This window comes from Scophthalmus maximus, chromosome 2, assembly GCF_022379125.1.
Source record: "Scophthalmus maximus strain ysfricsl-2021 chromosome 2, ASM2237912v1, whole genome shotgun sequence".
Taxonomy (NCBI): domain Eukaryota; kingdom Metazoa; phylum Chordata; class Actinopteri; order Pleuronectiformes; family Scophthalmidae; genus Scophthalmus; species Scophthalmus maximus.
Window position 1 is genome coordinate 25,045,261 of NC_061516.1, and position 14,750 is coordinate 25,060,010.

At 45.7% G+C, this 14,750-nt stretch overlaps 1 protein-coding gene across 2 annotated transcripts in view; it reads right to left on the reverse strand.

Annotated features, from left to right (window-relative positions):
• Positions 1-1,137: 1,137 nt before the first annotated feature.
• Positions 1,138-14,750, reverse strand: part of klf8 (Kruppel-like factor 8) — a 59,833-nt gene continuing 46,220 nt past the window's right edge. For both annotated transcript variants that reach the window (XM_035624116.2, XM_035624115.2), the window contains 3 exons: positions 11,479-11,590; positions 7,756-7,895; positions 1,138-6,865 (listed from right to left, as the gene is read on the reverse strand). In XM_035624116.2, coding sequence (XP_035480009.2) covers positions 6,684-6,865; positions 7,756-7,895; positions 11,479-11,590 — 434 coding nt within the window. In that variant the 3' untranslated portion in view covers positions 1,138-6,683. The remainder of the gene's footprint in view (positions 6,866-7,755; positions 7,896-11,478; positions 11,591-14,750) is intronic.

Below are 14,750 nucleotides of genomic sequence, written 5' to 3' on the forward strand. Positions count from 1 at the left end.
CTGTGGTATTGCGCCCTCGTGTGGCAGACATCTCGACCTACAGGCGTTGACAGTGTACATTTACTCACTTCACAAAGAATCGCAAAGAATGATCGTACAGCGAGTTAAACAACCTGACCGTGTGTGAAATGATTAAAATCCTGCTGCTTGCACGTTAATGCATCAGTCAATAACAATAACATAAAAGCACATTTTCGGTGTTTGGTGAATACTTTTTTATTTTATTCTGCTGATGATGATACTTTTTACTTTTTAAATTGTGGAATCACAAACTGTTACGAGTACTTTTTCCCGCCACTGGAAGTGTAAAGTCAGACGACGACATTTTTGCCAGAACATATATGACATAAAAAAAATGTTTTAAATAAACAAAAAATTAAGATTAAAATGAAAATGTTAATATGTCAGAATATGTCAGTTGTCAATGCTCCCAACATTCTTGGTGAAATTCCTTACATATATATATATATTTTAAATTTTAAATATGTTTTTCACACTTTTAGAATAGTGACAGTCAAATAAACTGTACGATGCTTGAATGTCATTTGTCATCATCACAAGATCAAAAGGCAACAACAGGGGTTTTGTTTGAAAAAAAGTTTCTTATCTATATGTTTCCTTCTGAATGATGCATCGCCACAAAACATCTTTGTATCTGTTATTGTGAGGTGAGAAATAATTCAGCCTGAGTGGATGAAAACAATACATTTTATGTGATTTCTAACTAATTATTATAATAACTGTGATAGCAATCATAACATTTTAATTATTTTTTTTTCTCATTTCAAGACTCATTTTGAAACAAGCATACAGGCATTTGACTACATTAACTATGATTACATATATATTTTTTATACATACGCTCTGGAGATTGTCTGATTGGTTGCATGAAGTTTTGAATGGATATTCATGGTCCCCAGAGGATGAACTGAAAAAAATTTGAGTCCAAATTTTGCTGTAGCTACTTTTTCCTTTATTATCAAATCTTTTTAATAATAAAGTAATCTTACATTTTGCCGTGCTGAAAAAAAGTTCTATGTCATTGACAAGACAAAACACAGATTTTTTCTTTTTTCTGATGAACCACAGGATTCTGAATCGACCGAGACACAAGAAACGACACGGACAGACCGGACGTTAAATTGCACCAAAAAACATTTTTTATTCTATAAAAGAAGAAGGGGGAAGGGGGAGGGGGGCAAAAAATCACAACTGTACAGGGAGAAACTGACTTTGAAACACCATGAGTCACAGTATCAAAAAGTTCACGTCTTCCTCACTGATCTTTACACATTTGTTCTGTACAAATACAAAAAGGAAAGAAAAGAAAAAAAACAATAAAAATAAAAACAATAACATTATTAATAATTGTATTATTATAATGATAACTGCATTGCACTGAGTAAATATAGTACTGGCCCATAAGTTACTGCATTCAATAGAAAATACCCCAACATTTTTCTGATTGGCGGTGAGCGGAGGCGCTCGCACGCAGGCGGACACGAGTCGCTGGCGTCGCCCTCGGACACGCCGCTCCAATGTCGCCGGTTTCCGGAGACGGAAACATTTTTGAAAGAATACTGAGGAGAACAAGCTTGCACCAAAACATAATATGAAGCGGGACAAAGGCGTAATGACTTGACTAATCCTCACGGGAGGATTCAGTGCATTGGTGTGTTTGTCTCTTTGATTGGTTGATGCCAAGTGGAGTCAATGATCCTCGGAATAAAGAAAAGAAAAATGATATTTTTAATATAGTATATCTCGCTCACTTTTGGTGGCATCCAGCTTTGGATTCATGTTCGCACGTCTCGAGGGGCGTCTGCCTTCTATCTCGGCGCCGTCGAGGTGTTTCATTCTCGGGCTTTGACCAGAGAGACAACGGCCAGAGAAACATGAAGGAGGCCGTTCACAGAACAGAGGTCAGAGGTCACGGCCTCCTGCAGCCTCCTGTCATCATCACATGAGCAGCGTTCCACACAGAAGTTCCAGCTGTTGTCATGTGATCAGCCGAGTATTATTATTTCCATAAAACCTCTTTAAAAACCTCCCACTAACAGGAACAGGAAGGGGAATTTAAGTGCGTCTCCTTTGCTCTGTGGCAGGAGCAGATTTTAATTTCCTACAAAGCATATAGATCCAAAAATGATCCGCATGGCTAGAAACCATCTTTGTTTTTTTTTCTTCTGTAATTTGGGTCTTTCTAGATTCTGCATTTCAACCACAACCACTGAACGGTTATTCTGCTCGTCAGCATCCGAATCGAGCGAGTTTCGATTATCTGGGTTTTTATTTTGGGGACTTCTCCGAAAAACGTAAAAGAAAAGAAAAAAGAAAATGCAGAAATAAAATACTGGCAAGCTTGTTTCCTGTTTTCTTATTCTGAAGAGTGTGAAACCGGCCGTCGCCTCGACGTCCACGTACATAAAAGGAAACAAACAAATTAAATCTCATATTTCTTTTAGCCCTGTCAGACCTGAAACTGTTCTGTCCGATGGCACCTTTAAAACGAGAGCGTTGACAAAGGTTTCCTGACCCCAAACCAAGTCCGGTCGGACGCTTCGTGACTTTGCCATATTCAAAATCAGGTGCAGAGCAGAAAGATGGAGCTCCGTTGTGATCAATCGATAACTAGTTCATCACTTTCAATGTCAGTGGAGCGTTGTTTTTTTTCTCCCCACCTCAGATCATTGAAAGTTAAAGGAACCCCACTTTCTCTCTCTCACTCTCTCACACTCTCACACACACACACACACACACACACACACACACACACACACACGGACACACACACACGGACACACACACACGGACACACACACACGGACATGCTCACCAACGTCACTATAAGGAAACAGGAAGGCTACTCTCCATGCAACACAAGTGTGCACAACACAATGGGACCATCTTTTTTTTTTTGTGGTTTTTAAAGAAACTACAAAACCAATGTATTATTAGATTTGAAAAAAATAATCATAATAATAATGAACACGTGATGAAACACTTTCATCAAACCAACAGAGGGAGAAGAAGAAGAAGAAGAAGAAAAGAAGATTTTTTCACATTATCTAGTCAGTGTTAAAAATAGAAATTCACCCGTTACATTTACTCTGCACTTTTTGATTATATACATTTATGTACATGGATTTATCTTAATTATTTGTCCTTAATGTCTTTATCAACAGTTTACAAAAGAAAGAAAAAATTGCAATCAAATGCATATACTCTTCTAGAAAGATGTGCTATGTGCTTAGTAACTATGATTCTTTTTTTGAAGGTTCTTAAGTTGAAGCAGAGGGGGATGGTCGAAGAAACGGGAACATTGCTTCGATCTGCACTGCGAAAAAATTAATACAAAATCTCTCCTGAAAAGTGATTTGAATTTAGTTCAGATTTTTTAAATTGAGACCGATAGAAAATATGCTGCATTCGTGTTTCATTTTTAAAATTTCGACATATTTGGTTGTATTTGTGTTTATTTATACTGAGGTTTGTGGTTACACTGTAAAATATCAAACCTCAATTGAATTTCTTCGTCAAAAAAGTTTGATGACAATTTTAATATAAGGATTTTTTTTTTAATAAATACATCAACCGATATATTAATATCGGCATCGGCCCCCAAAAATCCAAATAAGTCATGGTCCAATATTTAATAATAAACTTTCTCTTGTAAAACAAAAACTCTAGAGTTTGTTTAACCAAATCAGTTTGTGTCAATTATAACAATAATATCACAAATCAGATCCAAGAGAGGTTTTTTTCTTTTGTTTTTTTTTGCAGTGTTGCAGACCAGATTACAAAGTGCCCTGTTCACGGGACGCACTCGGCTCACAGGAAGCCCGTGACTCGTCCATCTCACCTATCATCGTACGACGGGGAAAAAAAAAAGGGGTCAGGTGTGCGACGCCCTGCTCTCTCGCTTACTAGCTTTTCAGAGGCGGTTCGGGAGGTCGGCGGAGGTCGGCGGAGGTCGGCGGCGGCGTCTTTTGGCGTTCGACACCTCCCCAGCCTCGCCTTTTTTTCTTTTAAAGGTTCGCGCTGCACATCGGCGGTGTGCGGCTAACATCTGGCGCTCGACTACTGAGTTCAGAACAGCGCTCGGAGCAAAGTTTAAGTTGCATAATCAAGTTCAGCCCCCCAGAATCCGGGGAGCTGAGAAAAAGCAGCTCCCCTCAAGACGTGGGACACGGCAGGGTCAAGGTGGGGCGGGGGGCGGATGACCTCGGTTCAAGTGAGTTCAAAACATTTCACACGTTGGACCACATGCTCCACGTTAGGAAGGCTTTATACATCAAAACTATAGGGAGGGTGCATCGAAATTTGAAGTTATTTTTTGAAATTACGTTCGGTCACAAGGGATGTGAACTCACGCGAAAGAGAATCGGACCCCCCGCCACCCTGGTAGAAATGCTAGTGAGGAGAGCGCTTAAGTCCCCCCCCCCCCGTGGTTTGAAACCCCCAGGCACTACGGACCCTGACAGCCCGACACAGTGCCAGGTTTCTCCCAGAACCGCTGGCAGCGGCTGGCGGCAATGGCCCGCTGTGACTCCTCACCGGCGGCTTCTGTTCCCGCCGCTCCGTGGATTTTGCGCGAAAAGGGTCGTAGAAAACAGTGCAAACGGTGTGGACATGTCGCCGGACTTTCCCCCGGGCGCGAATTTCTGGAAAAAGAGGTTCAATATGCTCCCCTTTGACAGAACAGCGCCCCCTTCCTGTTGTGTGCTGCGGAGCAATTCGTCAGATTTTTTACCGCCGCACACAGGTGAAGCGCGGCGCTCGCGAGACTCACGGTTGGTGGAGCTCGGGGGCCGAGCGTCGCGCTGTCGGAGGTTCTGGTTTCGCCCTTTTTTTACAGATTGACTTCGATTCATTTAAGGCTCGACGGGCTCAAGAGGTAAAAGAACAACAAGTGCCCGGAACACGCACTTGTAAAAAAAAAAAAAAAGAAAAAAAAAAGAAAAAATCGTAAATTCTGATTATGTGTTTGTCTCAAATCATGCACACGCACGCACACACACACACTCACACGCACGAAAAAACACACACTCAGAAAAGCTCCCCTATTCCCTGCGTGAGAGTTTGACTCGTGATCTCAAACTACTTGTGTCTCCTCTCGTCGTCTTCACCGCCGCAGAACGCAAAACAAAAGAATCGCAAAACCTTTCTTTATTTTTTTTTTTAAGGGGTGCCATTCTGTTAAGAACACCAAACCTGGCAACAAAGAAAAAAAAAAGAATAAGAAATGAAGGCCAAACTGAAGGCCCCCTCTTAAAACACACACCGACGACGAGCAACGATGACGAGCGGGAAAAAAGAGGAAAATACTGTTATCGAAGAAGAATCAGAAAGGTGTGTAACGGGGGAAGAGGGGACACACACACACACGCAAAGAGACAATAACTTGATTTATATAACATTGAAAACAATTGTATCTTTTATAAAGTTCACAGTCTTGTAGCTCCCTGTACCGGGGAGGGGGGGGCGAGGAGGAGGAAGAGGAGGAAGAGGAGGAGGAGGAGGAGGAGGAGGAGGAGGACGGACAAAATATTTCCATCTTTGCCTCGTACGCCTCGGAGGAAGTGTGTGTGTTCCATGTGACTTCAGCTGCCGAGCCACACAAACGGATTTGCACGTTACCTGGTGGCAGGATGGGACCTCGGCCCCCAGAGGAGCCATAACATCCAAGAAGGTTATTATCACTTTTTTTACTTTTTCGTTTTTGACATTTTCCCACGATTTTCACGTTCAGGGGAACTGAGATCTATGAGCGCGTGAAATATGGTCTCATGGTTGGGCCTTTGGCGGAGGTGTGTGTGTGTGTGTGTGTGTGTGTGTGTGTGTGTGTGTGTGTGTGCGTGTGTGCGTGCGTGTGTGTGTGTGCGTGTGTGTGTGTGTGTGCGTGCGTGCGTGCGTGTGTGCGTTTGCGTGCGTGCGTGCGTGCGTGCGCCCCATCCAGGTTTTTACTTAATTACTTCCTGTTTTAGATCATAAAATGCCAAGGTTCCTCCAGTCACAGCGGCACGGTTGGAAAAGAAAAAGCTCCTGAGATCCTGAAATTTTCCTGCCAAACTTTACACTGGGTCGTTCTAGCGAGGCGGTCTTTGCTCCCCCCCCCCCCAAAAAAAAATCCATAATATATGGATATACAATTTTGGCTTCACGCAACTTCCCAACTCTGGATATGTACAGAATGAAAAAAAAAAAAAAGAGCAGCTGAAGAGACATTTTAGTTATAAGACAGAATACACACACGTCATTCCTCCTCTTCCGCCTCTTCCCTGTCTCCGTTGGATGGATGGATGGATGTTTGTGATGGATGGATGAACGTCCCCGCTGCCTGATGTCCTTCAGTCCATCCCTCTCTTTCTGATGAGGACACGGAGGATGTGACAGGTGGGGTCGAGCTATAGGGATGAGGGGAGGGCATTGTTTTAAGAGGGGGGGGGGCGTCTGGTGGACGGGTGGTGGTGAGGATGTTGTCTTTGAACACACACACACACACACAAATGACGGACACATTCCTGATGTTCCTGCGATTTCAAGATGAGGAGGAGGAGGATGAAGGATGAGAAGGTGGTGAAGGGAGGAGACGGGAAGTAGCGGAGGTTCCTGTGGGGCACTGGTACGGGATGTGCTGTGAGGGAGGGGCTTTGAGACGTCGGGGGGGGGGGTAAAGAGGTTCACATCATGACGTGGCGCCGGCGGTGCAGGGAGAGGTGGTCGGACCGCGAGAAGGAGCGGTCGCACTCGGTGCAGCGGAAAGGTTTGATCCCCGTGTGCTTGCGGAAGTGTCGCGTCAGCTCGTCGGAGCGGGCGAAGCGCCAGGTGCAGCCCTCCCAGGTACAGTGGTACGGCTTCTCCCCTGCAGCGGGGGGGGGGCGGGAGACAGAGGGGTTAGACGAGCAACTGACTGCTGACACGACCCAAATCGCTCCGAGTCGCTTTTGTGAAATGGAGAGTCAACATTTTTCTGATTTCAGCTTCTTCAATTAAAAAAGAAGCTGGAATCTCTCACAACCTGACGCAGAATTGATCTCTCTGCCTCTTCCACAAGGACCTTTCCGCTCTATGGCTATTCAGCGTCGATAGAAGACGGTGAGCATATGACCGAGGACACAAAAGAATACGCTCAGTGGGTTCCTGCTGCTCAGAAAAAATATTCTCTAATCTGCACAAACATCCTGCGTATTTCAGTCTTTGGGACTTAAATATAATACTACAATATTGATTCCTGCGGCTCTCCTACACGGTAAATACATTTTTTCGGTAATCATCTATCCATTATGTCCTGCTGCTTATATCACGTCTTCCATGTTTTCCTGCGTTCAACTGTGACGGTGGCGATAAAAGAGCGAGAACCCGATGTGTGATCTGCTCCGGTGTTATTGCAACGTCCTAATTGTGACACAATGAACCGATCTTATTCATCTCAATTTGTCACAGTGAGGAGAGCAAAACCATGACAGTTTTTAAATGAGTAGAACTCAAGAGCTTTTAATTCATCTTCTTATATCTTTTTTTTTATGCAGATACGTGACCTGAAACAAGGATTCTTGTTGGAACGCTGATTTTAATCGTCTGTGGTTTGTATGTTTTTGTGGAAGCACTTTGTGAAGCTGCTTCTGAAAGGTGCTATATAAATAAAATTATTATTATTATTATTACTAATAATTTTCCCGCTGTGTTCGGTTCCTCCGTTAAAAACGGCTGAACTTCCATTTCTTTCTGTCACCTTGTTTGCTCTGCTCTCACCTGTGTGTATCCTCCTGTGCGCTTTGAGGTGGGAGCTCTTGGTGTAAACCTTTTTACAGCCGTCGTAGTCACACATGTGGATTCGCCGTCTCTTGACGTCCGGCGAATCGGGATCGACGGGCTCCAGGTCCATGACCGACCTGAGGGGGGGGGGGGGGGGGGACAGAAATGATTATGTGTGTAGTTTCGGGGTCAACAGCATAGTTACTCCTGGGAGGTATTAAAGAAGGGAAAGACTATAATGACAACAGTGATGAAATTCATTTATGGGCCATTATTTTTTTTATTTTCTTTAGTGATTTATTCTTATTGTTCTAGCAACAACCCAAATTCCTAAATATCAGAATTGAAAAAAAGAAAAGAATTCACCACTAAACCAGGTTTGTGTTTTGCAACTTTTTCACGTGACTTGTGCCATGACGTCTCTCAGGTGAATATGAGGGCGATGTTCAGGCCACCAGGTGGCGTCAGAGAGTCGGACTGTGACAGCAGCCTCCACTTCACTGTATCTCTCTATCTCTCTCTCTCTCGTTCATTCCCTCATTTCTTCTCATCCTTTCCATTTGTCCCTTCCTCTTCTCTTCCTCACACCAACAGGAGAGAGAGAATCTGACAAACTGAAACCGTTCCCTCTTTCGCGTGTCGTTGTGTTTCCACACCTCGTCTCCCTCCCGCTCTTCCATCGTTATTCAAACACGGGCTGAATGTCAGCGATGTGACATTCTGATTTATAATTCGAATCAGAGCTTAAATAATAATCCTGGAGCAAATAAAGTTAATTTGACTAAAAAACAGAAAACGTAGCTCTCGCAAGCCATTTTCACAAGGAGGTGTGAAGGCAAAGAGCATTACGTAACCTTGTTTACACCCCAGTTCTGGGACAGCCCTGCCCAGCAACACACACACACACACACACACACACACACACACACACACACACACACACACACACACACACACACACACACACACACACACACACACACACACACACACACACACACACACACACACACACACACACACACACACACGCGCTTACTCTCACACACAATATTCCTTGGACACACACTCACACACGGACACACAATAATGGACATAATGGAGTAACGCCATACACACTGGTTTCTTTGTTTCTATTAAACATTCCCTCTCTCTGACTGCCTCTATCTCTTTGTGTGTCACACACACGCACACACACACACGTGCGACTGCTAACCACACCCAGAATGTCTGTTACAGGCAGGCGACCTCGCCCATTGGGTGTGGCAGGAGGTCCGTCCTGATCTTACTAATACACCCACACACCCACACACACACACACACACACACACACACACACACACACAGTTTTACTCTATAAGAGCCGTCACTAACCATCCATCCATCGTCTACCGCTTCATCCATTTAAGGGTCGCGGGGGGGCTGCAGCCAATCCCAGCTGACATTGGGCGAGAGGCGGGGTTCACCCTGGACAGGTCGCCAGCCTATCACAGGGCCACATACAGAGACGGACAATCATTCACTCTCACATTCACACCTACGGTCAATTTAGAGTCTCCAATGAACCTGACCCCATTCTGCATGTCTTTGGACTGTGGGAGGAAGCCGGAGAACCCGGAGAGAACCCACGCACACACGGGGAGAACATGCAAACTCCACACAGAAAGGCCCTGGTTGGTTTGAACCGGGACTCGAACCCAGAACCTTCTTGCTGTGAGACGAAAGTGCACTACACCACCGTGCAGCCCCCGTCACTAACCTTAAAAATTAGATATCATATATCTATATGTATATATATACATATAGATAGATGTATGATATTTTAATTTAGCAGTAATTGCGTCCTGACAACTATGTCCTTCGTTTTAATAGCCGGTTCCGCGCATGTGTTCATGTTTGTGCACGTGATCGACTCCCTCCCTGTCACCTGTCACCTGTCACCTGCCACCTGTCACCTGCCCGTGTATTAAAACCAGAAACAAGGTGGCGACACCACATTCTTATACCGACCACTACGTAAACAAACACTAGCCTCCGGGGCTGCGAGAGGAAGCAAAGCTTTTTGAAAATAAAACAGAGCGCCTCATGCGCGGGCTCTGACACGGACGGGAGCAACAAGCCGCGGACCTGGCGCGAGCCACGCGGCGGCTCACTGCAGGATCGTGTCCCGTCGGCTCTCCTGTGCTCGCGTTGTGCCGCTGGTTGTGTGTTCAAGGGGCTTCGCAACAACCCGCGGGACCGTACAGGCAACATCTTGTCGAGAACACAAAGGGAGGGCCGAGGCGTGGCCGAAACAAAAGCAGGTTATTATCCGTGCGAAATGCAGCTGATATTACACGTACAACCTTTAACTCAGCAGCCACGACGCCCACGAGAAACAACCTTTTTTGAAATGTTCAAGCTTTCTCTCAAGGGAACCAAATGTTCTGGTTTATGTGTACTGGCCATGCATAGAGAGAGAGACACACACACACACACACACACACACACACACACACACATGCACACATGCACACACTTGTTTCTGTGTGATGCAGCCAGGGCGTCTCCGGTGCGCTCCGCTGTACAGAGGGTTACGCGAGGTTATATAAGGTTGTATAAGTGTCCAGTCATGGCAGCGCTGCAGTAATGTCATTAGTCAGGGGCCTGCAGGCAACAGGGAGCCGATCCTCGCCGTGCGTTACTGTCTCACTCCGCAGCCCCGCTCACTTGTACAAGAAGAGACTGTGCACGGTTTATGGTATTTATGTCGGGTCTAGTTTTACAGATGTCTGATTTATTAATGAGGTTTATTTTTTTTGCTATTGCAGTACTGTGATTGGCCACTTGGGCGAACGAGGCGCACTCTCTACGCCACGTCGTGTTGTCTTCCAGACGACCAACAGTGTTGGTGAGTTCAGCATCTTTCGGAAATATTCTCATCGGCCTTCTGAGAGAGAGAGAGAGATGAGAAATTGGATATTCGTCTCATGTCTGCGCGCTAACTACTTAGCCGAAAGATGTGGTCCGCGTAGCTTAGCATACAGACAGGAATGGGCCTGAATGAGAATGTGTTACATTCTATTAAAATATATGCTGTGTCTGAATTATCCTTATTAGCATGACAGACAAGATATACATTAGCATGTATGCTAATGTATATCTTGTCTTCTACCAACATACGCTAGCATACATGCTAACGTATATCTTGTCTTCTACCAACATACGCTAGCATACATGCTAACGTATATCTTGTCTTCTACCAACATACGCTAGCATACATGCTAACGTATATCTTGTCTTCTACCAACATACGCTAGCATACATGCTAACGTATATCTTGTCTTCGTATATCCGGCATTTCCCAGCTTGATGAATAAAGTATCTATCTATCTACAATCATACGCTAGCGTATTCTCTTGTTTTCTACCAACATACGTTAGCATACATGCCAACATATTATCTTGTTTTCTACAACATACCTAAGTATTTCGTGCTAACGTATTTTGGTAGAGAACAAAGTCCAAAGAAAACGGCGAGCTGTTCCGTTGTCTGCCGCTCCACAGCTCCTCTAGTGGTCAAAATCACAGTGTACATGTCGCTCATCTCTGCTTGGCCCACACTATCACCCCAAGGAGGACAGTCCCACCACACAGATCCACAGTTCTTAAGCCATTTTAAAATATAAGATGTAATGAGAACCACTCTGGGAAAATGTGGGCTTTCAAATGGTGGACTCACCCTGCGTCGAGGCTCTGGGCGCTGAGGGAGGCCGACCCGGACTCCGTGCCGCTCTCCGCATCGCTGTCACTCTGATACTCCACTGGAGACGTTGAACCTGGCTTGATGCGAACTGCAGGAAGGACAGGAGGAGGCACACGGAACAGAAAACAGTGGTAGAGATGGGATAAGAAAGGACGGAAATTTAGAGACGGATGGACGGTGGAAGGGGAAGAAATCGAGGGAGGAGGATGGAGGCCGCGGGGCCAGAGATAAATCAGAAAATGGAAGAGGCAGCCGAACGGAGTGAGAGAGTAAAAGAAGGAGAGGAGGGATGTGGAATTGAACAGAAGAGAACAGCGGGAGGTTAATAACTTCCTCAAAAGCGATGCCTGGATTCCAGCAACTTAACAAGACAAAGACTTGCTCCAAGTGTGTGTGTGTGTGTGTGTGTGTGTGTGTGTGTGTGTGTGTGTGTGTGGTTAGGTGGGGTCTGCCCGGCTGCAGAATTTGATGGATGAAATGTGAGTTCCAAACCAAACCCTCCCATGCTGGCTTTCTCTGCGAGGACACCGTGTGTCTCTCCATCCTTCTCAAATATCTCCAAACATGTTCTAGCGTCTCGGCCGAGCCGTCTTTTCTTTGCATCCTCTTGCGTTTCAACAAAACCCTTCAACAATGTCAAAGCGGAAGGAAGACATTAACGCGAACAGATGTTAATGAAGGATATTCTGCTGAAGTCACACACAATGCTAATTAGCAATTAACCGGAAGACAAATCTCTCCAGAGGCTGTCACAAGTCTCCGCTGGTTGTCCTCAAGTTATGGCAAGCTGTTGTGAATTTTAACTAGTTTTTCTTTTTCTCACCAAAGACGAGAGTCATTTTTCAGTCACGGTCTTGCTTTTGAATTATTGAGAGCTGAGAGTACGAGCTCGGGAAGATGGACGGTTGTGTCCGTAAAGTCCTTGTAAATCTGCTATTATTAAAGTTTTATTTGAACAGTGGACACAATTACTGCATTTATAGTTTGTGGAAGACGTTGCTTTAAGAGACAAACCCACAGGTAACACCTGTTCCATCTTCTCAAACGCCAGGGTTTCCTACTTTTCTGCATCATATGTGACAGTCAACTTAATTTCTTTGTGTTCTGGGCTGTTGAAGAGACATAACAAGACATTCTAGTCATTTCAGACGTTAAAGACAAAACAGTTAAAGTTAAAATTGAAATTGAAATTCCTTATCCCTTATACATCCTGATGAATATGGAACTGCTGTTGAAATAAAGGCTTTTCTTTCACTTGACAACAGGCTGACAACACTTGACTGTACAATTACCAAATACTACTAATACACCAATACATGCAGGATCTATTTTTATTTTTCCAGTCATTCCCTTCATCACTACAGCAATTTACTTTCTCTGTCATGTGATGAAATTGAACTAGCAGGAAAAGCACAGGTGAAGAACACGAGCGTCTTGATATTGCCATTGCCCGTTCGGCCCCTTTGAGCAACCTTTGCACAAGAGTTTTGGCGAGTGTGGAACTTTCCCAACTGTTTCGGGAGCATTGATGGAAACCATGTCGCGTTTGGATCACCTCCACATGCAGAGGGTGACTACTTCCAATTACAAAGGTCCATCTCGCCAATGCTCCAGACGTGTCGCGAGCGCCAAGTTACAAACGAATGGGAGGTGCGCAGCCTCGCGAAAAAGACACTCTCAACTCTCCGCGCGACGGGAAGTGACCAACAGCTCAGTGAGCGACACACCGAGACTTCTCGTTAAACTCGAGGCGCTGTGGAACAGCACTGTTTACTCAAAGCGGCGGAAGGAGGTCAGGTCATCTCCGCTGGTGGACGCGGGCTCCGCCGACTTCTTCCACTTCTGTGGTTTCCTTAGGCCCAGAGAGCGGCGCACTCTCTTCCAGACGGAGTCCCTCTTCGTCGTCTTGGTTGTTTCAGGCTCCTCGGTCTCCTTGGGCTCCGGATCGGGCAGAGCGTACAGGGACACCACCAGACTGGACGTTTCCGTCTCCTGCTCGTCCTCCGTCTCGTCCGCCTGCCTTACTCCGCGGAGCTCCTTGAGCTCGCGGTTGAGCGAGAGCTCAACGCTGAGCTGAGATTTTAGCTCCTCTATCTCTCTCTCCTGCACAGAAGCGTTTTGCTGCACCAGTCTTATCTCCTCGGCCATCTGTCGACGGAGGGCGTCCTGCTCATCCTTCAGGCTTTGCAGGAGCTCATCCTGGGACAGCTTGTCTTCCTGGGACTGGACCTCTTTCTGGAGCTCATGCTGGAGTTTGTCAGTCAGCTGCCTGGCGGTTTGGACGTCGGCCTCGTAACTCTGCCGGACCTCTTTGACGGCGGCCTTGAGCTTCTTCAGCTCTTCTTGGAGAACTTTGTTTTTCTGCCTCTCCTCCTGAAGCTCAGTGGTCAACTTCTCGCGGCCGGCAGTTTTGCCTTGGCCGACGTCCTCGACGGCGGCCCGGAGCCTCTCCAGCTCTTCTTGGAGAACTTTGACCGTCTGCCTCTCCTCCTGAAGCTCAGTGTTGAACTTCTCCTGGCTGGTGGTGAGGGCCACCTGCAGCTCCTCATAATCTCTCTGGAGGTCTTTCTTCTTCATCCGCTTGATGCCGTTGCTCACCTGGGTGGCGATCTTTGCGGTCCTGAGGGTCTCCGCGTCACTGTACTTGTGCAGCCGCTCCGCGTCTTTCTTCGCCTCCTTTGCCCTGTTGATGAACATCTCTTTCAGCCTTTTCTGTTTAGCCAGCTGCTGTTTGGTCTGCTCCAGCTCTTGGCTAAATTGCACCCTCCAGTTGTATTCTCTACAACTGTTGGCCCTCTCCTTGACCAGCAGATCCTTGAGGTGGCAGATTTCTTGATGTGGCGGCCGGCCCTCCATTCCGCACACCTTATACTCTGCTGGGACTTGTTCAGCAGTCCAAACCTTTTGGGCCATGGAGTTATAAGTGTCCATCACCGGTAGAACGGCTGCACAGATGAACAGTCAGTGGTCTGCGTTCATTGTCTCTTGATGTGCTCCCTATATCTCTTGCTGTGGTGTCTCTCTGTGAAAGGGTTGGCCTGATGACATCATGATCAAAGCCACATTCCATGTCTTGAACATTCTGTTTCTTCTTCTCCTCGCTCTTCTTTATGTTCGTGTGTTTACGTTCAATATCATTTCCTATTTGAATTCAAAACAGCAGCAGGGTTTTTATTAATGGATCAGTTGAGAACCACAAAATGCAAACAAAAAAAAAAAACGTCACTACTGTTCGTTAGCTTGTTAGC